Source organism: Epinephelus fuscoguttatus, linkage group LG9 (assembly GCF_011397635.1).
Source record: "Epinephelus fuscoguttatus linkage group LG9, E.fuscoguttatus.final_Chr_v1".
Classification (NCBI taxonomy): Eukaryota; Metazoa; Chordata; class Actinopteri; order Perciformes; family Serranidae; genus Epinephelus; species Epinephelus fuscoguttatus.
The window spans coordinates 26,548,677-26,572,226 of record NC_064760.1 but is presented as its reverse complement, the minus strand read 5'-3'; the positions used below and the strand labels follow the sequence as shown (position 1 = coordinate 26,572,226).

At 45.1% G+C, this 23,550-nt stretch overlaps 2 protein-coding genes across 14 annotated transcripts in view; one reads left to right on the top strand and one right to left on the bottom strand.

The window, feature by feature from the left end:
• Window positions 1-23,550, top strand: part of LOC125894154 (uncharacterized) — a 122,046-nt gene that overhangs the window by 16,949 nt on the left and 81,547 nt on the right. Inside the window, exons 5-6 of one of the 13 annotated variants that reach the window (XM_049585382.1) lie at window positions 4,935-4,991; window positions 5,088-6,276. The exons of 11 other annotated variants lie outside the window; for them this stretch is intronic. In XM_049585382.1, coding sequence (XP_049441339.1) covers window positions 4,935-4,947 — 13 coding nt within the window. In that variant the 3' untranslated portion in view covers window positions 4,948-4,991; window positions 5,088-6,276. Of the gene's footprint in view, window positions 1-4,934; window positions 4,992-5,087; window positions 6,277-10,421; window positions 10,450-23,550 lie in introns of those variants that run through there. One more of the 13 variants, XM_049585384.1, reaches the window with a different exon arrangement.
• The window catches only part of LOC125894166 (uncharacterized), a 57,682-nt gene continuing 34,700 nt past the window's right edge, over window positions 569-23,550 (bottom strand). The window contains exon 2 of the mRNA XM_049585402.1: window positions 569-2,170. Coding sequence (XP_049441359.1) covers window positions 1,624-2,170 — 547 coding nt within the window. The 3' untranslated portion in view covers window positions 569-1,623. The remainder of the gene's footprint in view (window positions 2,171-23,550) is intronic.

Sequence of the window (23,550 nt, the reverse complement as noted above, 5' to 3'; positions counted from 1 at the left end):
GAAAGGAGCTGCAGATGGTTTAAGTCTTTATGATTATAAAGATGTGCAGCTGTTTAGTTGTATTCACTGGAAGGTGGCCGTACTGAAGCAATATGCAATAAGAAGAAAGGGTACTCATGTCATTTGATAAATTGATAGAGCGACAATTAAACTTGCTGTAAGAATCTGAGCTCAGCTGCCTGTCACATTCATGTACACTTTTAAAACTGTGACCAGTTAACAGCGTAAGCCCTTTGTTTCTTGCATGCCTCCTTTCAATTGCTCTGTTCACACGGGATGTGCTGCAGCCCCAAGCCTTGTTGCAGGTTCACAATCTGCAGCAACAGTTTTAGTGCCTAGTCTGTTTTTTCAACGAGCCACAAGCAAACCTGACAAGAAAACACACCAATAATGTGTTAGGAAGGCTACAAAGACTATATTAGATATAAGTGATCTGATTAGGACTTTTTTTATGATGTTCTGTATTGTTGTATTTTTCAACATACTATAAAACATTTTTTATGATATACTAAACTATGATATTCTTTGACATACTATACTGTGGCATTTTTTATGTGCTATACTATATTTTGTCACATGCTACACTTTGGCATTTTTTTGACAGTGTAGTATGACTTTTTGTGACATACTGTGAGGTTTTTCATGATGCGCTATACAGTGGGTGAGAGGCAGGGTACACCCTGGACAGGTCGCCAGACTATCACAGGGCTGACACATAGAGACAGACAACCATTCACGCTCTCATGCTCACATTCACACCTACGTCATCAGTTAACCTGCATGTCTTTGGACTGTGGGAGGAAGCCGGAGAAAACCCATGCTGACACGGGGACAACATGCAAACTCCGCACAGAGGGCTCCAACACCCAGGATTGAACTGGGAACCCTCTTGCTGTGAGGCGACAGCGCTAACCACCACACCACCGTGCCGCCCCATTTTTTGCATAATACTTTAAAATATTTTTTGACTTACTTACTATGGCTATACCATGACATTTTTTGCCATACTATGCTGGGACATTTTGACATACTATCCATACTATTCATCCATCCAGAGGGGCTGCAGCTGTGGCGGTCGCTGAAGCAAAAACCCAGGTGTGGGAGGAGTTCGAAGAGGCTATGGAGAAGGATTTTCACTTGGCCTCAAGAAGGGAAAGCAGAGCTTGTCTCAGGCTGTGCTCAGCAGAGAAGGAGAACTGCTGACTTCAGCTGGGGACATCATCAAGCGGTGGAAGGAGCACTTTGAGGAACTCCTGAACCAGGCCATCACGTCCACTGTGGAGGAGGCAGAGCCTGAAGACTCAGAGGAACTCTCGCCCACTTCCCTGGCAGAGGTTGCTGAGGTAGTCAAAAAGCTCCCCAACGGCAACGCGCTGGGTGTGGATGAGATGCGCCCTCAGATTCTGAAGGCTCTGGACAATGTTGGGCTGTCTTGGCTGACACGCCTTTTCAGTGTTGTGTGGAGGTCGGGTACAGTGCCTGCAGCGTGGAAGACCAGGGTGGTGGTTCCCATTGTCAACAAAGGGGACCGGAGGGTGTGCTCCAACTATTGCAGTATCACTCTGCTCAGCCTCCCGGGTAAAGTTTACTCCAGGGTGCTGGAAAGGAGGCTCCGACCAACTGTCAAAACTCAGATTCAGGAGGAGCAATGTGGATTCCGTCCTGGCAGTGGACCAGCTCTTTACCCTTGCAAAGCTGCCAGAGGGCTCGTGGGAGTTTGCCCATCCAGTCTACATGTGCTTTGTGGACTTGGAAAAGGCAGACCAAGAACTCACTGAAGGGATGACATGTCTCATCTGGCCTGGGAGCACCTTGGGGTCCCCCAGGAGGAACTGGAAAGCATTGTTGGGGAGAGGGACGTCTGGGATGCTTTGCTTGGCCTGCTGCCCCCGTGACGCAGCCCAGAAAATGGATGGATGGATGGATGGATGGATGGATGGATGGATGGACAGTCTCTGCTGATGACAAGAGAGCCTCGTGTACCAGCAGTGTCCACCAAGGTCTGGGAAAGAATCCATGATGGTAGCCGCAGGTCTTGCACTTCCCTGAAAGGCCGCTCTTCTCCAGGGCTCGTAGCCGCCTCTCTGCGTGCTTAAACAGCTCCATCACACTTGTCATCCACTTGGGCTCTATACCACCTCCCCAGTCTCTTAACAGGCTGTTTGGTGACCTGCGAGGAATGCAGTGAAGCTGCAGTGGGCTGCTGTTCCCCAGAAATGACTTTAACTGTTCTCTGAAATGATGGACTACAGCACAGTTGAATTCTTCAGCCATGTATTCTCTGATGGGCGTCATTGAACTCTTGTTGACCATTTCTTTCCACTGCTCCTGTAATATTTCACAAACTTTGTGCTGTACTGCTGGCAGAAAAGTCAAAGAACCAATCGTCTGCTTTCCCCGGTCCAAATGATCGCCACGCAGACCAAATGAAGTTTCTGCCAGGTTCACAAGGGTTTTTTGAGCAGATGTAATGCCCCTGCGGAGTGTGTTCTTATCCGTGTCTTTAACATGTGACAGAGTGTTGTGGTTATTGCTCTTGTTGAAAATGTCCCTCAGATTCTTCGCATCCAGTTTGAAAGGGACGTCCTCGCATTTCACAATATGTGAATGAAAAGGACTGTCGGGACATGAGATGGTAGAATAGTTGAGATATTTAAAATAATTTGGACCACTTAGTCCCCAAAACTTTGTAAATGCCACATCAGTACAAACTCCATAATGCTGACGCCATTCATGGGCTTTGTGTAAAAGCTGAAACATACAAGGGACAATTTGGTCTCCCTTTTCAAACACGGGCTATTGAGTGTATAAATCAAAATGTGTTTCACCATGGTCCCATTGTGCTGGAGATAATCATCCAGTTGCTTGATTACAATCTCTTCACTGTGTGTTGCTGCTCTGATGGTCGGTCTGCTTTGGTCCGCTTTGGTGCGCAGGGCACCAGACTCTTTCTTCTTCTTCTTCTTCTGAAATTCTGGATGAACTGCTGGAAAATCCTTTCTGCTCTTGTCCTTCAAGTGGACCATGGCATATGCAAATTGTTTGTCTCTTTCAGGTTCTCTTCTGTTGAAATCTTTGATATGCCATTGCCGTACTGTATCAGAACACGCAGCATTACTACCATCTTCCTCTCCCTTAGATGGAAGCAGTCCCATCAAGCGATTGTACATTTCTGTTTTGTCACAGGAGTTTGTTGTTTCTTCCCAACTGTTAATTAACAACTGAATCCTCTTGGTCACATCTGAACAATCCAGATTTGCTGTGAAATTGGCACAAGAGTTTGCAGTTTTTGAATGTCCAACCTCTTCCAAGCCTGGATTTTCTCCAGGATTCATGTCTTGTTTTTTTATACGTTGGTCCAGCTGTAAACTTTGACTTCCCTTCATTTATTGTGTCATTGTTTGATTTACTTTCATTGTTAATATCTTGAATCTTGACATTCGTTTCAGAGATGAAACAAGTTATCTTCCGGTGGCTCAGTCTGTTGGTGTGACCACACGATGTATTTTACGAGTATCGTGTAACTTTGCTGATCTATTGAACTCTGACCACAGCACCTTAGTGGAGTTGTCATGGTCCAGGTTGGAGGAAATGTCCTTGCCGTTGCTGATTTTCCATGCCATGACTTCTGCTGTTGATAAGGGCACCTGACAGTTTAATAGTTGAGTTTTTCCAAATGGAGACAGTAATTTGAGGGTCAGCAATGTATTGATGGGGTGAAGAATTCTGAGGTAGATATAGATGAAGGGTTGTCTGGGAAGATTTATTATTAAATACACACTTTGTTGTTATTTCCAATGAGCGCTGGTGTTTTGTAGGTTTTGGTGGTTAAGGTAGAGTTTGAAAGTCAGTGGTGTTCAACATGAGTGAAATTTTTCGATATGTCTGAGGCACTCCTATACCGGTAGCTGGGCTCGAACCACCAACCCTTTGGTTATGAGGCATAAATTTAAGCCACTGAACTATAAGGACTACTAAATCATGCAGATATTTCTACCCTAAAAATACCTTCCACTGCTCGCTGTTGGATGTTGGATTACAGTGATCTGGTTGTTTCTCAGAATGTTGAACAATCTTTACATCTACATCAGAGGTCACCAATAGGTGGACCACGGTCCGGGTCCAGACATAGACATTGTCCAATCTGGACCCCAATCTATAACCAACTAGAAAAGCACTCAGAGAGTGCAGACCTCCCCCAAGTAGCTGATATTCCCTCCCCCTCTGTATCACATTTTGCAGCCTGCATCACAATTAGATTATCTGCATCACTATCATTATTAGGTTATATATGCCTTCACTATGGAGACACTGTAGTGTATTTGTTTCGTTTTTATTTTGTACCAACACAGAATATAATATGGTGGGGTTTTTTGTATTTTTCCCTTTCTTTTTTTCCAACACAGAACATTAATTTCAACCTTAGAATTACAGCAATATTTAGCAAGTAGAACAAGACGTGTTGTCCGTCCACCAGATGGTGGTATTGTCACCATCTTAATTGCTACTCAGGCTGTCAGACCATAGACTAAATTTATTATTATTTTATCCACTTTGCTTCAACCGATCACCACCAAAATTGTATCCTCTGTTCCTTGTCCCATTATCTACCTTTCCTGAAAATTTCATCAAAATCTGTTCATAATTTTTTGGGTTATTTTGCAGAAAAACAGACAAACAAACAAACAGACCAACGCCGGCGAAAATAATAACCCTCCTTGGCGGAGGTAATAAATGATTGAGTGTTACTAAACTTTGATGAAGAATTATTATTTTCACTGCCGCAGCCTTTCTGGCCTTTACGCCAACTGTTTTAGCTGCTCAGGAAACTCACAGACCAATTGCATGCATTGTAAATTGTTTCACATGATGCTCCTCAGCCAGTCAAATCTCTGCATTCTGTGAGTGAGTCAGTAACCCCTTTTTTGGTTCAGGATCAGGAAGTGAGACTCACACACGGGAGCCAGACGCCACAAAAGCCGGGGAATTAAGTGAGTGGCAGCAAACAATTTTCCAAAAAGAAAAGTAGTCACTTAGAGCATTTCATCAAGAAGGGACAGGCTCTAACATGTTCATTCTTCCCACAGGCAGTTCAAACTGCCCCAGACTCTGGACGGGCTTCGTGGTGACCTGAGAGGAATACGGTCAAGCTGCAGGCAGCTACTCTTGCCCAGAAATCACTTTAAGCTGTTCTCGGAAAAGATGAACTACAGCACTGTTGACTTCTTCAGCTCTCTGATGGGTGTCATTGAACTGTTGTTGACAGGGGGAAATGTGCAAACCCTTTATCATAGCACTCTGTGCACTCCTGCGCCATTTGAGTCTTCTTCCCAATTTACACAAACAGATTGTCCTGCATGTACACATTGTGTGTTGCTGTTGATTGTTGCTTAACTCTCTACTGCATAGCATTGCCCTCAGGCAACAAACCACATTTTCAGACCTCACACTGGCCCTTTAAAAGAAAACAAAATGTTTTTTTCAAATAATGTTACCAGACACATCTCTGGCCAATGAAATGATGAGTTGAAGGTGGTGTGCCATTCATTTGGGGGCGGGAAACCCCCTTTCAGGAAGCAGCACCACATGGGACAGATCGCCACTAGTAGGTAAGGTAAATATCACTATTTTACATGTTTACATTGAAATAACTGTATATAAAAAAATACTTGCATGTGCATGAACATGTAAATAAGTATATTTGATTGTTTGAGTACTTATTTTGTTTTTATTTATACAGTAAAACTGTTTATTTTCATTCATCGCCTCAAGGCAACACTGTGCAGTTAGCCCAATTTTTTTCAGGCTATATAACGCATTAGCATATGTGTGTAGAGATGTGTTTGTATGCATTTAAATGATCATAGTCAATGTTTTTTACTTTACAATCTACTGATACTTACAGGGCATGGACATAAAAACATTTTACAGCAGAAAGCAGCAGGAATGTGCAGTTAGGGACATTCCCTCAGAGTGTGAGGACAGTGGGCTGTCTGACAGTGACAGTGAGGGAGTGGATCAGGAAGAATGGATCCCTGAGTCAGGTTTGAGGGACACTTAGGGGCTCAAGGGTCAGTTAGGGGTCAGTTGGTAAAGTAAGTCCACAACGCCAGCATCAATGCCTACCCAGAATGACAGGGCCAGCTGCCAACAGCTGATGTTGACATGAAATGTATGAAATGTTGACATATGAAATTTATGAAATGTTTACGTTGTTTATTTGTTGTTTGTTTATTTGTTTATGCTTGTTCCATTAATAAAACTTATTATAGAAAACCTTGGTGTTTTATTACCCTTGTCGCACAATGTTGCCTTGAAGCAACAAACCAATATTTGTTTGGGGGGGGGTGTCAAATTTTGTGATTGATGTATTATCAGGGACCCCAAAGCTCCCCCAAAATAGGGTGAAATATTTTTTTCCCAAAAAATTAAAAAGTCATGCAGTAGAGGGTTAATGAAATGTGTTTAAATATGCAATTATTTTTCCACCTACTTGTGTTTACATAATAATTATTTCTATGTTTTTACCTGTCTTCATTCAGCTGCATGTCTATTTCTGTTTTCCTGAAAATGTTGTGTATGTGTAAATACAGTGAGAGTCACTAATAGCCTGAGTCAAATGACTTGTTGACATTCACATACGTGTCCACTAAAGCTGATTCTGACTCTAAGTAGGTGTTGTCTGTAGGTTCAGGGTGTGCACTCAGGAGAGAAGTAGCATATGTCGCACGGCAGAAGTAGTAGCTGATTTTTGTGTAACCCTTTTGTCTGTGTATGATTTTATATTTTTTTCCTGCATGATTTTATTGTTATTGGTTTGTAGTGCTGATTTTAATATGTTTTATTGCATGGTTTTAAGTGAAGTCATTTTGAGTATGTTTACTTCTGCTGGGGCATTCTTTATTACATTGTTAACCTGCACCTGGGAAGCGCTTTACCTCCATAGACTGACCAATAGGACTGAAGGACGGAGCGGTGAGCGACCAACTGAACGCGAGGAGGAGGGACTCAACGGGCCGCACACGGAAACAAGAGGCAGAGGGGAGCAGGTGTGCGCGTGTCAGACGGGGCAGACAGTGCAGACACACGAGCAGCAAACAGTGAGGGGAAGACGACGATACTGACGGACGAACAGTGGAGAGACCGCCCGAGAGGAACTGTGAGTGAGACGGCTGTGGACCAGAGACCAGCGGAGGTGGTGGTAACAGCCGAGCCGAAGAAACCCAGAGTGTTACAACGCGACCTTACGGCAGCGGCAGAGTGAGGAGCTCTGCCTAGCCGCGTAAGTACCCTTCAGGACTTAGTAACACTCTGGCACGTGAAAGGAGGCGTCTTAACTGTACCGTGTTGTGTACCCCCCACTGCTGCTGTGGTTGTCTCATTCCAGGTGTCCTGGCCGATGGTCCACCCCCTACGGAGTGAATCAGAAGAGGAAGCCAGCGAGCGGTGTGGCGGCGGACACCAGCAGGAAAACCGCCGGTATCGGGTTTCGCTCGGGCCTGAACTCTGGGCCTTGTTCCCCTGTTTTAGACAGACTTTTTAACAGACTTTTAGCCGTATGTTGAAGACTGTTTAAAGGACACTATTTTTTTTTTTTTTTACATTCTGCTTATTTAAAAAAGAGCTGTTGACGTGTCTGTGCGACTAATAAACAAGCTTGTTTTAACTGAGAAATGGCAGTTGCCACCTTGGGTTAACACAGTGCTCACCACTTGATTTTAAAGGACCAGTACAAAGTTTTAATAACTCTACAATTCTCATTCTTATTACCTACATTACACATAGACTTAAAAAAAATGTGGATCACAGCCAAGATGTTGAGCAACTTCTTGCTTCTTGCTTGCTTTCCTCACTTTCATTTCTCCTCTTGTGCACTGAGCTGAACTGTCTTCCAGAATGACTTTACTCACTGACAGGCTCCGCCTGCTCAGATACTGATTAAACTTGTTGACTTGCCCAAAAGAACAGGTGACAAGAGGTGACAAGTGCCAATGCTGCGAGACACACCTTAAAAACTAAGGCCAGGGATGCTCACCAATGATGGCAGGACGTTGACCAGCTGCCAGACCTCGGCTTGGTGTGTCAGGGCCCTAACGTGGCTGTACATCTGATTAGTAGTCTTTCTATGAAAACACATATGACTTCAAGACCAGCATGTGTGAAAGCATTATTGAAATAAAGAAATAGACAAATTTCCTTCACAGCTGGGACTTTAATGTACAATGATATATCATAAATTCATCAATGACAAATTATAAATTCATCAAATTCTCCTCCACATCAGAGGAATGCGGTGAAGCTGCAGTGGGCTGCTGTTCCCCAGAAATGACTTTAACTGTTCTCTGAAATGATGGACTACAGCACAGTTGAATTCTTCAGCCATGTATTCTCTGATGGGTGTCATCAAACTCTTGTCGACCATTTCTTTCCACTGCTCCTGTAATATTTCACAAACTTTGTGCTGTACTGCTGGCAGAAAAGTCAAAGAATCAATCATCTGCTTTCCCCGGTCCAAATGATCGCCACGCAGACCAAATGAAGTTTCTGCCAGGTTCACAAGGGTTTTTTGAGCAGATGTAATGCCCCTGCGGAGTGTGTTCTTATCCGTGTCTTTAACATGTGACAGAGTGTTGTGGTTATTGCTCTTGTTGAAAATGTCCCTCAGATTCTTCGCATCCAGTTTGAAATGGACGAACTCGCATTTCACAATATATGAATGAAAAGGACTGCTGGGACATGAGATGGTAGAATAGTTGAGATATTTAAAATAATTTGGACCACTTAGTCCCCAAAACTTTGTAAATGCCACATCAGTACAAACTCCATAATGCTGACGCCATTCATGGGCTTTGTGTAAAAGCTGAAACATACAAGGGACAATTTGGTCTCCCCTTTTCAAACACTGGCTATTGAGTGTATAAATCAGAATGTGTTTCACCATGGTCCCATTGTGCTGGAGATAATCATCCAGTTGCTTGATTACAATCTCTTCACTGTGTGTTGATGCTCTGATGGTCGGTCTGCTTTGGTCCGCTTTGGTGATCAGGGCACCAGACTCTTTCTTCTTCTTCTTCTTCTGAAATTCTGGATGAACTGCCGGAAAATCCTTTCTGCTCTTGTCCTTCAAGTGGACCATGGCATATGCAAATTGTTTGTCTCTTTCAGGTTCTCTTCTGTTGAAATCTTTGATATGCCATTGCCGTACTGTATCAGAACACGCAGCATTACTACCATCTTCCTCTCCCTTAGATGGAAGCAGTCCCATCAAGCGATTGTACATCTCTGTTTTGTCACAGCAGTTTGTCGCTTTCTTCCCAACTCTCAATTAACACCTGAATCCTCTTGGTCACATCTGAACAATCCAGATTTGCTGTCAAATTGGCACAAGGGTTTGCAGTTTTGAATGTCCAACCTCTTCCAAGCCCCGATTTTCTCCAGGATTCATGTCTTGGTTTTTTATACGTTGGTCCAGCTGTAAACTTTGACTTCCATTCATTTCTTGTATCATGGTATGATTTACTTTCATTGTTAATATCTTGAATCTTGACATTCATTTCAGAGATGAAACAAGTTATCCTCGATCTATTGAACTCTGACCACAGCACCTTAGTGGAGTTGTCATGGTCCAGGTTGGAGGGAATGTCCTTGCCGTTGCCGATTTTCCATGCCATGGCTTCTGCTGTTGATAAGGGCACCTGACAGTTTAATAGCTGGGTTTTACAAATGGAGACAGTAATTTGAGGGTCAGCAATGTGTTGATGGGGTGAAGAATTCTGAGGCAGATACAGATGAAGGGTTGCTGGGAAGATTTACAGTTAAGTATATACACTTTGTTGTTATCTTCAACAAGTGACACTGTTTCGTACATATTGGTGGTTAGGGTCCAGTTTGAAAGTCAGTGGCATTCAATATTAGTGAAAACACCTGTATAATGAGTGAGACAGCAGTTTGCCGGCAGCCACGCTCGAACTCTCAACCCTCTTATTGCAAGGCGGAAGCATTATCCACTGAACTAGGAGTGCTGCCCGGTTGCGCAATCATTTCTACACCTTAAATAGCTTCCGCTCAGCTCTGTTGGATGTTGGATTACAGTGAGCCGGTTGTTTCCCAGAATGTTGAACAATCTTTACATCTACAACAGAGGTCACTCATAGGTGGACCACGGTCCGGGTCGGACATAGACGCCCGTCAATCCGGACCCCAATCTATAACCAATAAATGATTGACTATTGCTAAACTTTGATGAAGCATTATTATTTTAACTGCCGCAGCCTTTCTGGCCTTTACGCCAACTGTTTTAGCTGCTCAGGAAACTCACAGACCAATTGCATGCATTGTAAATTGTTTCACGTGATGCTCCTCAGCCAGTCAAATCTCTGCATTCTGTGAGTGAGTCAGTAACCCCTTTTTTTTAAATTCAGGATCAGGAAGTGAGAATCACGCACGGGAGCCAGACGCCACAAAAGCCGGAGAATTAAGTGAGTGGCAGCAAACAATTTTCCAAAAAGAAAAGTAGTCACTTAGAGCATTTCATCAAGAAGGGACAGGCTCTAACATGTTCATTCTTCCCACAGGCAGTTCAAACTGCCCCAGACTCTTGACGGGCTTCATGGTGACCTGAGAGGAATACGGTCAAGCTGCAGGCAGCTACTCTTGCCCAGAAATCACTTTAAGCTGTTCTCTGAAAAGATGAACTACAGCACTGTTGACTTCTTCAGCTCTCTGATGGGTGTCATTGAACTGTTGTTGACAGGGGGGAAATGTGTCAACCCTTTATCATAGCACTCTGTGCACTCCTGCGCCATTTGAGTCTTCTTCCCAATTTACACAAACAGTTTGTCCTGCGTGTACACATTGTGTGTTGCTGTTGATTGTTGCTTCATTAAATGTATTTAAATACGCATCTGTTTGTCTACCTACTTGTGTTTACATGATAATTATTTCAATATTTTTACCTATCTTCATTCCGCTGATCTTGGAACTGGGTTTAAATACAGTGAGAGCCATTAAAAACCAGAGACAAATTCCTTGTACACGTACACAGAGGTGGCTGGTTAAGCTGATTCTGGTTCTAAGTAGGTGGTGCATGTCAGTTCAGGGTGTGCAATCAGGAGAGAAGCAGAGTAGACTTAAAACTGTTGCTCACAGTTAAGAGGTTGAGAAACTTCTGGGTGCCACCAAGAGCAGGAAGAAGGTGGACCACCAGACTTCCTCTGTGCCATGGAGACTTGGATGAGCATACTGTATTTGAAAGTGTTTTTGAAATAATGGAGCACAGACAAATTTCCTTTACAGCTCAAACTTTCATTTACAATATGGTTTAGGGACACAAGCTTTGTCAGGTGCTCATGTGTCTTGATTTGGCCTGGAGATGTGATACAATTCTTCTCCTGATTGAAGAGGGAAAGCTGCTCTTGTTTTCCAGTCCCTTGCCATGGCGAGGATCCCTGTGCCTCAGGCTTCCTCGCCTGCCTTCTCCCCTGGCCTGAGGAAGCTGATTAAGCGAGGGCCTTTGGCTCGGAGCTTGGTGTTCTTTCGCTGTCTCTCTTTCTGCCATCACTCCATTGGCTGGTCCAGGACCTGATCAGGCAGCCATCGAAATCTCCGTCTGTCAGGCTTGTTTGGCAATAAACCATGGCTCTACTACAGCCCGAACATATCAAGGATGCCACAAACAGTTTGCAGGGGTAACATCAGTCTATTTTATTGTTAAACAAAAGTATGAAATAACATTTACAACTTAAGGAAGGAAACAAAAGGTTGGAGATCCCAGCCAAAAGAAACAAAGATGAGAATCGCCGGGCCAGCCACACAGTAGGCATCGCACCCAGCTCATCCCCCTAAACCTCCCAAACTGAAGCTAAACTAACAAAACAAAATCCGAAAAATGAGACTACCGGAAACCTCCAACCCAAACTAAAATAACAAACCCAATTAACAAAACCCAGCTCCTTGAACCGTGCTGTCAACTGATCACAGCCGGACAGACCTGGTAAACCCAACCGTGTAGTGAGGGTGAAGTGGAAACGTCTGGCTGAGGCCCCTGTCCGTGAGGTCTTCAACTCCCACCTCCGGAAGAATTTCTCGTGCATGCCGGGGAAGGTTGGGGACTTGGTAATCCGAGTGGTCCGTGTTCAAAGCCTCCATTGTGGAGGCGGCAGCTAGGAGCTGCGGTCAGAGGCTTGTTGGTGCCTGTCGTGGCGGCAACCTTAGAACCGCTGGTGGACATCAGCGGTGAGGGCCGTCAGGCTGAAGAAGGAGACCTTTCAGTGTCTGGCTGGCCCAGGGGTCTCCTGAAGCAGCAGACAGGTACCGGATGGCCAGAGGGCTGCAGCTGTGGCGGTCACTCAAGCAAAAGCCTGGTGTAGGAGGAGTTCAAAGAGGCTGTGGAGAAGGACTTTTGGTTGGCCTCAAGACAGTTCTGGCACACTGTTAGTCGCCTCAGGAAGGGAAGGCAGGGATTGTCTCAGGCTGTGCTCAGCAGAGAAGGAGAACTGCTGAGCCCAGTTGGGGACATCGTCCAGCGGTGGAAGGAGCACTTTGAGGAACTCCTGAACCGGGCCGTCCCGTCCACTGTGAGAAAATGGACAGTCTCTGCTCATGACAAGAGAGCCTCGTGTACCAGCAGTGTCCACCAAGGTCTGGGAAAGAATCCATGATGGTAGCCGCAGGTCTTGCACTTCCCTGAAAGGCCGCTCTTCTCCAGGGCTCGAGCCGCCTCTCTGCGTGCTTGAACAGCTCCATCACACTTGTCATTCACTTGGGCTCTATACCACCTCCCCAGTCTCTTAACAGGCTGTTTGGTGACCTGTAGGAATGCGGTGAAGCTGCAGTGGGCTGCTGTTCCCCAGAAATGACTTTAACTGTTCTCTGAAATGATGGACTACAGCACAGTTGAATTCTTCAGCCATGTATTCTCTGATGGGCGTCATTGAACTGTTGCTGACCATTTCGTTCCACTGCTCCTGTAATTTTTCAGAAACTTTGTGCTGTACTGCTGGCAGAAAAGTCAAAGAACCAATCGTCTGCTTTCCCGGTCCAAATGATCGCCACGCAGACCAAATGAAGTTTCTGCCAGGTTCACAAGGGTTTTTGAGCAGATGTAATGCCCCTGCGAGTGTGTTCTTATCCGTGTCTTTAACCTGTGACTGAGTTTTGTGGTTAGTGCTCTTGTTGAAAATGTCCCTCAGATTCTTCGCATCCAGTTTGAAATGGTCGTCCTCGCATTTCACAATATGTGAATGAAAAGGACTGCTGGGACATGAGATGGTAGAATAGTTGAGATATTTAAAATAATTTGGACCACTTAGTCCCCAAAACTTTGTAAATGCCACATCAGTACAAACTCCATAATGCTGACGCCATTCATGGGCTTTGTGTAAAGCTGAAACATACAAGGGACAATTTGGTCTCCCCTTTTCAAACACGGGCTATTGAGTGTATAAATCAAAATGTGTTTCACCATGGTCCCATTGCTGGAGATAATCATCCAGTTGCTTGATTACAATCTCTTCACTGTGTGTTGCTGCTCTGATGGTCGGTCTGCTTTGGTCCGCTTTGGTGCGCAGGGCACCAGACTCTTTCTTCTTCTTCTTCTTCTGAAATTCTGGATGAACTGCCGGAAAATCCTTTCTGCTCTTGTCCTTCAAGTGGACCATGGCATATGCAAATTGTTTGTCTCTTTCAGGTTCTCTTCTGTTGAAATCTTTGATATGCCATTGCCGTACTGTATCAGAACACGCAGCATTACTACCATCTTCCTCTCCCTTAGATGGAAGCAGTCCCATCAAGCGATTGTACATCTCTGTTTTGTCACAGCAGTTTGTCGTTTCTTCCCAACTCTCAATTAACACCTGAATCCTCTTGGTCACATCTGAACAATCCAGATTTGCTGTCAAATTGGCACAAGGGTTTGCAGTTTTGAATGTCCAACCTCTTCCAAGCCCGATTTTCTCCAGGATTCATGTCTTGGTTTTTATACGTTGGTCCAGCTGTAAACTTTGACTTCCATTCATTTCTTGTATCATGGTATGATTTACTTTCATTGTTAATATCTTGAATCTTGACATTCATTTCAGAGATGAAACAAGTTATCCTCGATCTATTGAACTCTGACCACAGCACCTTAGTGGAGTTGTCATGGTCCAGGTTGGAGGGAATGTCCTTGCGTTGCCGATTTTCCATGCCATGGCTTCTGCTGTTGATAAGGGCACCTGACAGTTTAATAGCTGGGTTTTACAAATGGAGACAGTAATTTGAGGGTCAGCAATGTGTTGATGGGGTGAAGAATTCTGAGGCAGATACAGATGAAGGGTTGCTGGGAAGATTTACAGTTAAGTATATACACTTTGTTGTTATCTTCAACAAGTGACACTGTTTCGTACATATTGGTGGTTAGGGTCCAGTTTGAAAGTCAGTGGCATTCAATATTAGTGAAAACACCTGTATAATGAGTGAGACAGCAGTTTGCCGGCAGCCACGCTCGAACTCTCAACCCTCTTATTGCAAGGCGGAAGCATTATCCACTGAACTAGGAGTGCTGCCGGTTGCGCAATCATTTCTACACCTTAAATAGCTTCCGCTCAGCTCTGTTGGATGTTGGATTACAGTGAGCGGTTGTTTCCCAGAATGTTGAACAATCTTTACATCTACATCAGAGGTCACTCATAGGTGGACCACGGTCCGGGTCGGACATAGACGCCGTCAATCCGGACCCCAATCTATAACCAATAAATGATTGACTATTGCTAAACTTTGATGAAGCATTATTATTTTAACTGCCGCAGCCTTTCTGGCCTTTACGCCAACTGTTTTAGCTGCTCAGGAAACTCACAGACCAATTGCATGCATTGTAAATTGTTTCACGTGATGCTCCTCAGCCAGTCAAATCTCTGCATTCTGTGAGTGAGTCAGTAACCCCTTTTTTTTAAATTCAGGATCAGGAAGTGAGAATCACGCACGGGAGCCAGACGCCACAAAAGCCGGAGAATTAAGTGAGTGGCAGCAAACAATTTTCCAAAAGAAAAGTAGTCACTTAGAGCATTTCATCAAGAAGGGACAGGCTCTAACATGTTCATTCTTCCACAGGCAGTTCAAACTGCCCCAGACTCTTGACGGGCTTCATGGTGACCTGAGAGGAATACGGTCAAGCTGCAGGCAGCTACTCTTGCCCAGAAATCACTTTAAGCTGTTCTCTGAAAAGATGAACTACAGCACTGTTGACTTCTTCAGCTCTCTGATGGGTGTCATTGAACTGTTGTTGACAGGGGGGAAATGTGTCAACCCTTTATCATAGCACTCTGTGCACTCCTGCGCCATTTGAGTCTTCTTCCCAATTTACACAAACAGTTTGTCCTGCGTGTACACATTGTGTGTTGCTGTTGATTGTTGCTTCATTAAATGTATTTAAATACGCATCTGTTTGTCTACCTACTTGTGTTTACATGATAATTATTTCAATATTTTACCTATCTTCATTCCGCTGATCTTGGAACTGGGTTTAAATACAGTGAGAGCCATTAAAAACCAGAGACAAATTCCTTGTACGTACACAGAGGTGGCAGTTAAGCTGATTCTGGTTCTAAGTAGGTGGTGCATGTCAGTTCAGGGTGTGCAATCAGGAGAGAAGCAGAGTAGACTTAAAACTGTTGCTCACAGTTAAGAGGTTGAGAAACTTCTGGGTGCCACCAAGAGCAGGAAGAAGGTGGACCACCAGACTTCCTCTGTGCCATGGAGACTTGGATGAGCATACTGTATTTGAAAGTGTTTTGAAATAATGGAGCACAGACAAATTTCCTTTACAGCTCAAACTTTCATTTACAATATGGTTTAGGGACACAAGCTTTGTCAGGTGCTCATGTGTCTTGATTTGGCCTGGAGATGTGATACAATTCTTCTCCTGATTGAAGAGGGAAAGCTGCTCTTGTTTTCCAGTCCCTTGCCATGGCGAGGATCCCTGTGCCTCAGGCTTCCTCGCCTGCCTTCTCCCCTGGCCTGAGGAAGCTGATTAAGCGAGGGCCTTTGGCTCGGAGCTTGGTGTTCTTTCGCTGTCTCTCTTTCTGCCATCACTCCATTGGCTGGTCCAGGACCTGATCAGGCAGCCATCGAAATCTCCCGTCTGTCAGGCTTGTTTGGCAATAAACCATGGCTCTACTACAGCCCGAACATATCAAGGATGCCACAAACAGTTTGCAGGGGTAACATCAGTCTATTTTATTGTTAAACAAAAGTATGAAATAACATTTACAACTTAAGGAAGGAAACAAAAGGGGTTGGAGATCCCAGCCAAAAGAAACAAAAGATGGGGAATCGCCGGGCCAGCCACACAGTGGGCTCGCACCCAGCTCATCCCCTAAACCTCCCAAACTGAAGCTAAACTAACAAAACAAAATCCGAAAAATGAGACTACCGAAACCTCCAACCCAAACTAAAATAACAAACCCAATTAACAAAACCCAGCTCCTTGAACCGTGCTGTCAACTGATCACAGCCGGACAGACCTGGTAAACCCAAACGTGTAGTGAGGGTGAAGTGGAAACGTCTGGCTGAGGCCCCTGTCCGTGAGGTCTTCAACTCCCACCTCCGGAAGAATTTCGTGCATGCCGGGGAAGGTTGGGGACTTGGTAATCCGAGTGGTCCGTGTTCAAAGCCTCCATTGTGGAGGCGGCAGCTAGGAGCTGCGGTCAGAGGCTTGTTGGTGCCTGTCGTGGCGGCAACCTTAGAACCCGCTGGTGGACATCAGCGGTGAGGAGGCCGTCAGGCTGAAGAAGGAGACCTTTCAGTGTCTGGCTGGCCCAGGGTCTCCTGAAGCAGCAGACAGGTACCGGATGGCCAGAGGGCTGCAGCTGTGGCGGTCACTCAAGCAAAAGCCTGGTGTAGGAGGAGTTCGAAGAGGCTGTGGAGAAGGACTTTTGGTTGGCCTCAAGACAGTTCTGGCACACTGTTAGTCGCCTCAGGAAGGGAAGGCAGGGATTGTCTCAGGCTGTGCTCAGCAGAGAAGGAGAACTGCTGAGCCCAGTTGGGGACATCGTCCAGCGGTGGAAGGAGCACTTTGAGGAACTCCTGAACCGGGCCGTCACGTCCACTGTGGAAAATGGACAGTCTCTGCTCATGACAAGAGAGCCTCGTGTACCAGCAGTGTCCACCAAGGTCTGGGAAAGAATCCATGATGGTAGCCGCAGGTCTTGCACTTCCCTGAAAGGCCGCTCTTCTCCAGGGCTCGTAGCCGCCTCTCTGCGTGCTTGAACAGCTCCATCACACTTGTCATTCACTTGGGCTCTATACCACCTCCCAGTCTCTTAACAGGCTGTTTGGTGAACTGCGAGGAATGCGGTGAAGCTGCAGTGGGCTGCTGTTCCCCAGAAATGACTTTAAATGTTTTCTTAAATGATGGACTACAGCACAGTTGAATTCTTCAGCCATTTATTCTCTTTTTGGCGTCATTGAACTGTTGCTGACCATTTTTTCCACTGCTCCTGTAATTGTTCACAAACTTTGTGCTGTACTGCTGGCAGAAAAGTCAAAGAACCAATCGTCTGCTTTCCCCGGTCCAAATGATCGCCACGCAGACCAAATGAAGTTTCTGCCAGGTTCACAAGGGTTTTTTGAGCAGATGTAATGCCCCTGCGGAGTGTGTTCTTATCCGTGTCTTTAACATGTGACAGAGTGTTGTGGTTATTGCTCTTGTTGAAAATGTCCCTCAGATTCTTCGCATCCAGTTTGAAATGGACGTCCTCGCATTTCACAATATGTGAATGAAAAGGACTGCTGGGACATGAGATGGTAGAATAGTTGAGATATTTAAAATAATTTGGACCACTTAGTCCCCAAAACTTTGTAAATGCCACATCAGTACAAACTCCATAATGCTGACGCCATTCATGGGCTTTGTGTAAGCTGAAACATACAAGGGACAATTTGGTCTCCCCTTTTCAAACACGGGCTATTGAGTGTATAAATCAAAATGTGTTTCACCATGGTCCCATTGTGCTGGAGATAATCATCCAGTTGCTTGATTACAATCTCTTCACTGTGTGTTGCTGCTCTGATGGTCGGTCTGCTTTGGTCCGCTTTGGTGCAGGGCACCAGACTCTTTCTTCTTCTTCTTCTTCTGAAATTCTGGATGAACTGCGGAAAATCCTTTCTGCTCTTGTCCTTCAAGTGGACCATGGCATATGCAAATTGTTTGTCTCTTTCAGGTTCTCTTCTGTTGAAATCTTTGATATGCCATTGCCGTACTGTATCAGAACACGCAGCATTACTACCATCTTCCTCTCCCTTAGATGGAAGCAGTCCCATCAAGCGATTGTACATCTCTGTTTTGTCACAGCAGTTTGTCGTTTCTTCCCAACTCTCAATTAACACCTGAATCCTCTTGGTCACATCTGAACAATCCAGATTTGCTGTCAAATTGGCACAAGGGTTTGCAGTTTTTGAATGTCCAACCTCTTCCAAGCCCGATTTTCTCCAGGATTCATGTCTTGGTTTTTTATACGTTGGTCCAGCTGTAAACTTTGACTTCCATTCATTTCTTGTATCATGGTATGATTTACTTTCATTGTTAATATCTTGAATCTTGACATTCATTTCAGAGATGAAACAAGTTATCCTCGATCTATTGAACTCTGACCACAGCACCTTAGTGGAGTTGTCATGGTCCAGGTTGGAGGAATGTCCTTGCCGTTGCCGATTTTCCATGCCATGGCTTCTGCTGTTGATAAGGGCACCTGACAGTTTAATAGCTGGGTTTTTACAAATGGAGACAGTAATTTGAGGGTCAGCAATGTGTTGATGGGGTGAAGAATTCTGAGGCAGATACAGATGAAGGGTTGCTGGGGAAGATTTACAGTTAAGTATATACACTTTGTTGTTATCTTCAACAAGTGACACTGTTTCGTACATATTGGTGGTTAGGGTCCAGTTTGAAAGTCAGTGGCATTCAATATTAGTGAAAACACCTGTATAATGAGTGAGACAGCAGTTTGCCGGCAGCCACGCTCGAACTCTCAACCCTCTTATTGCAAGGCGGAAGCATTATCCACTGAACTAGGAGTGCTGCCCGGTTGCGCAATCATTTCTACACCTTAAATAGCTTCCGCTCAGCTCTGTTGGATGTTGGATTACAGTGAGCGGTTGTTTCCCAGAATGTTGAACAATCTTTACATCTACAGAGGTCACTCATAGGTGGACCACGGTCCGGGTCGGACATAGACGCCGTCCAATCCGGACCCCAATCTATAACCAATAAATGATTGACTATTGCTAAACTTTGATGAAGCATTATTATTTTAACTGCCGCAGCCTTTCTGGCCTTTCGCCAACTGTTTTAGCTGCTCAGGAAACTCACAGACCAATTGCATGCATTGTAAATTGTTTCACGTGATGCTCCTCAGCCAGTCAAATCTCTGCATTCTGTGAGTGAGTCAGTAACCCCTTTTTTAAATTCAGGATCAGGAAGTGAGAATCACGCCGGGAGCCAGACGCCACAAAAGCCGGAGAATTAAGTGAGTGGCAGCAAACAATTTTCCAAAAAGAAAAGTAGTCACTTAGAGCATTTCATCAAGAAGGGACAGGCTCTAACATGTTCATTCTTCCCACAGGCAGTTCAAACTGCCCCAGACTCTTGACGTGCTTCATGGTGACCTGAGAGGAATACGGTCAAGCTGCAGGCAGCTACTCTTGCCCAGAAATCACTTTAAGCTGTTCTCTGAAAAGATGAACTACAGCACTGTTGACTTCTTCAGCTCTCTGATGGGTGTCATTGAACTGTTGTTGACAGGGGGGAAATGTGTCAACCCTTTATCATAGCACTCTGTGCACTCCTGCGCCATTTGAGTCTTCTTCCCAATTTACACAAACAGTTTGTCCTGCGTGTACACATTGTGTGTTGCTGTTGATTGTTGCTTCATTAAATGTATTTAAATACGCATCTGTTTGTCTACCTACTTGTGTTTACATGATAATTATTTCAATATTTTTACCTATCTTCATTCCGCTGATCTTGGAACTGGGTTTAAATACAGTGAGAGCCATTAAAACCAGAGACAAATTCCTTGTACACGTACACAGAGGTGGCAGTTAAGCTGATTCTGGTTCTAAGTAGGTGGTGCATGTCAGTTCAGGGTGTGCAATCAGGAGAGAAGCAGAGTAGACTTAAAACTGTTGCTCACAGTTAAGAGGTTGAGAAACTTCTGGGTGCCACCAAGAGCAGGAAGAAGGTGGACCACCAGACTTCCTCTGTGCCATGGAGACTTGGATGAGCATACTGTATTTGAAAGTGTTTTGAAATAATGGAGCACAGACAAATTTCCTTTACAGCTCAAACTTTCATTTACAATATGGTTTAGGGACACAAGCTTTGTCAGGTGCTCATGGGTCTTGATTTGGCCTGGAGATGTGATCCAATTCTTCTCCTGATTGAAGAGGAAAGCTGCTCTTGTTTTCCAGTCCCTTGCCATGGCGAGATCCCTGTGCCTCAGGCTTCCTCGCCTGCCTTCTCCCTGGCCTGAGGAAGCTGATTAGCGAGGCCTTTGGCTCGGAGCTTGGTGTTCTTCGCTGTCTCTCTTTCTGCCATCACTCCATTGGCTGGTCAGGACCTGATCAGGCAGCCATCGAAATCTCCCGTCTGTCAGGCTTGTTTGGCAATAAACCATGGCTCTACTACAGCCCGAACATATCAAGGATGCCACAAACAGTTTGCAGGGGGTAACATCAGTCTATTTTATTGTTAAACAAAAGTATGAAATAACATTTACAACTTAAGGAAGGAAACAAAAAGGGGTTGGAGATCCCAGCCAAAAGAAACAAAAGATGGGGAATCGCCGGGCCAGCCACACAGTGGGCCGTCGCACCCAGCTCATCCCCCTAAACCTCCCAAACTGAAGCTAAACTAACAAAACAAAATCCGAAAAATGAGACTACCGGAAACCTCCAACCCAAACTAAAATAACAAACCCAATTAACAAAACCCAGCTCCTTGAACCGTGCTGTCAACTGATCACAGCCGGACAGACCTGGTAAACCCAAACCGTGTAGTGAGGGTGAAGTGGAAACGTCTGGCTGAGGCCCCTGTCCGTGAGGTCTTCAACTCCCACCTCCGGAAGAATTTCTCGTGCATGCCGGGGAAGGTTGGGGACTTGGTAATCCGAGTGGTCCGTGTTCAAAGCCTCCATTGTGGAGGCGGCAGCTGAGCTGCGGTCAGAGGCTTGTTGGTGCCTGTCGTGGCGGCAACCTTAGAACCGCTGGTGGACATCAGCGGTGAGGAGGCTCAGGCTGAAGAGGAGACCTTTCAGTGTCTGGCTGGCCCAGGGTCTCCTGAAGCAGCAGACAGGTACCGGATGGCCAGAGGGGCTGCAGCTGTGGCGGTCACTCAAGCAAAAGCCTGGTGTAGGAGGAGTTCAAGAGGCTGTGGAGAAGGACTTTTGGTTGGCCTCAAGACAGTTCTGGCACACTGTTAGTCGCCTCAGGAAGGGAAGGCAGGATTGTCTCAGGCTGTGCTCAGCAGAGAAGGAGAACTGCTGAGCCCAGTTGGGGACATCGTCCAGCGGTGGAAGGAGCACTTTGAGGAACTCCTGAACCGGGCCGTCACGTCCACTGTGGAGAAAATGGACAGTCTCTGCTCATGACAAGAGAGCCTCGTGTACCAGCAGTGTCCACCAAGGTCTGGGAAAGAATCCATGATGGTAGCCGCAGGTCTTGCACTTCCCTGAAAGGCCGCTCTTCTCCAGGGCTCGTAGCCGCCTCTCTGCGTGCTTGAACAGCTCCATCACACTTGTCATTCACTTGGGCTCTATACCACCTCCCAGTCTCTTAACAGGCTGTTTGGTGACCTCATGAGGAATGCGGTGAAGCTGCAGTGGGCTGCTGTTCCCAGAAATGACTTTAACTGTTCTCTGAAATGATGGACTACAGCACAGTTGAATTCTTCAGCCATGTATTCTCTGATGGGCGTCATTGAACTGTTGCTGACCATTTCGTTCCACTGCTCCTGTAATTTTCACAAACTTTGTGCTGTACTGCTGGCAGAAAAGTCAAAGAACCAATCTGCTTTCCCTGGTCCAAATGATCGCCACGCAGACCAAATGAAGTTTCTGCCAGGTTCACAAGGGTTTTTTGAGCAGATGTAATGCCCCTGCGGAGTGTGTTCTTATCCGTGTCTTTAACATGTGACAGAGTGTTGTGGTTATTGCTCTTGTTGAAAATGTCCCTCAGATTCTTCGCATCCAGTTTGAAATGGACGTCCTCGCATTTCACAATATGTGAATGAAAAGGACTGCTGGGACATGAGATGGTAGAATAGTTGAGATATTTAAAATAATTTGGACCACTTAGTCCCCAAAACTTTGTAAATGCCACATCAGTACAAACTCCATAATGCTGACGCCATTCATGGGCTTTGTGTAAAGCTGAAACATACAAGGGACAATTTGGTCTCCCCTTTTCAAACACGGGCTATTGAGTGTATAAATCAAAATGTGTTTCACCATGGTCCCATTGTGCTGGAGATAATCATCCAGTTGCTTGATTACAATCTCTTCACTGTGTGTTGCTGCTCTGATGGTCGGTCTGCTTTGGTCCGCTTTGGTGCGCAGGGCACCAGACTCTTTCTTCTTCTTCTTCTTCTGAAATTCTGGATGAACTGCCGGAAAATCCTTTCTGCTCTTGTCCTTCAAGTGGACCATGGCATATGCAAATTGTTTGTCTCTTTCAGGTTCTCTTCTGTTGAAATCTTTGATATGCCATTGCCGTACTGTATCAGAACACGCAGCATTACTACCATCTTCCTCTCCCTTAGATGGAAGCAGTCCCATCAAGCGATTGTACATCTCTGTTTTGTCACAGCAGTTTGTCGTTTCTTCCCAACTCTCAATTAACACCTGAATCCTCTTGGTCACATCTGAACAATCCAGATTTGCTGTCAAATTGGCACAAGGGTTTGCAGTTTTGAATGTCCAACCTCTTCCAAGCCCGATTTTCTCCAGGATTCATGTCTTGGTTTTTTTATACGTTGGTCCAGCTGTAAACTTTGACTTCCATTCATTTCTTGTATCATGGTATGATTTACTTTCATTGTTAATATCTTGAATCTTGACATTCATTTCAGAGATGAAACAAGTTATCCTCGATCTATTGAACTCTGACCACAGCACCTTAGTGGAGTTGTCATGGTCCAGGTTGGAGGAATGTCCTTGCCGTTGCGATTTTCCATGCCATGGCTTCTGCTGTTGATAAGGGCACCTGACAGTTTAATAGCTGGGTTTTACAAATGGAGACAGTAATTTGAGGGTCAGCAATGTGTTGATGGGGTGAAGAATTCTGAGGCAGATACAGATGAAGGGTTGCTGGGAAGATTTACAGTTAAGTATATACACTTTGTTGTTATCTTCAACAAGTGACACTGTTTCTACATATTGGTGGTTAGGGTCCAGTTTGAAAGTCAGTGGCATTCATATTAGTGAAAACACCTGTATAATGAGTGAGACAGCAGTTTGCCGGCAGCCACGCTCGAACTCTCAACCCTCTTATTGCAAGGCGGAAGCATTATCCACTGAA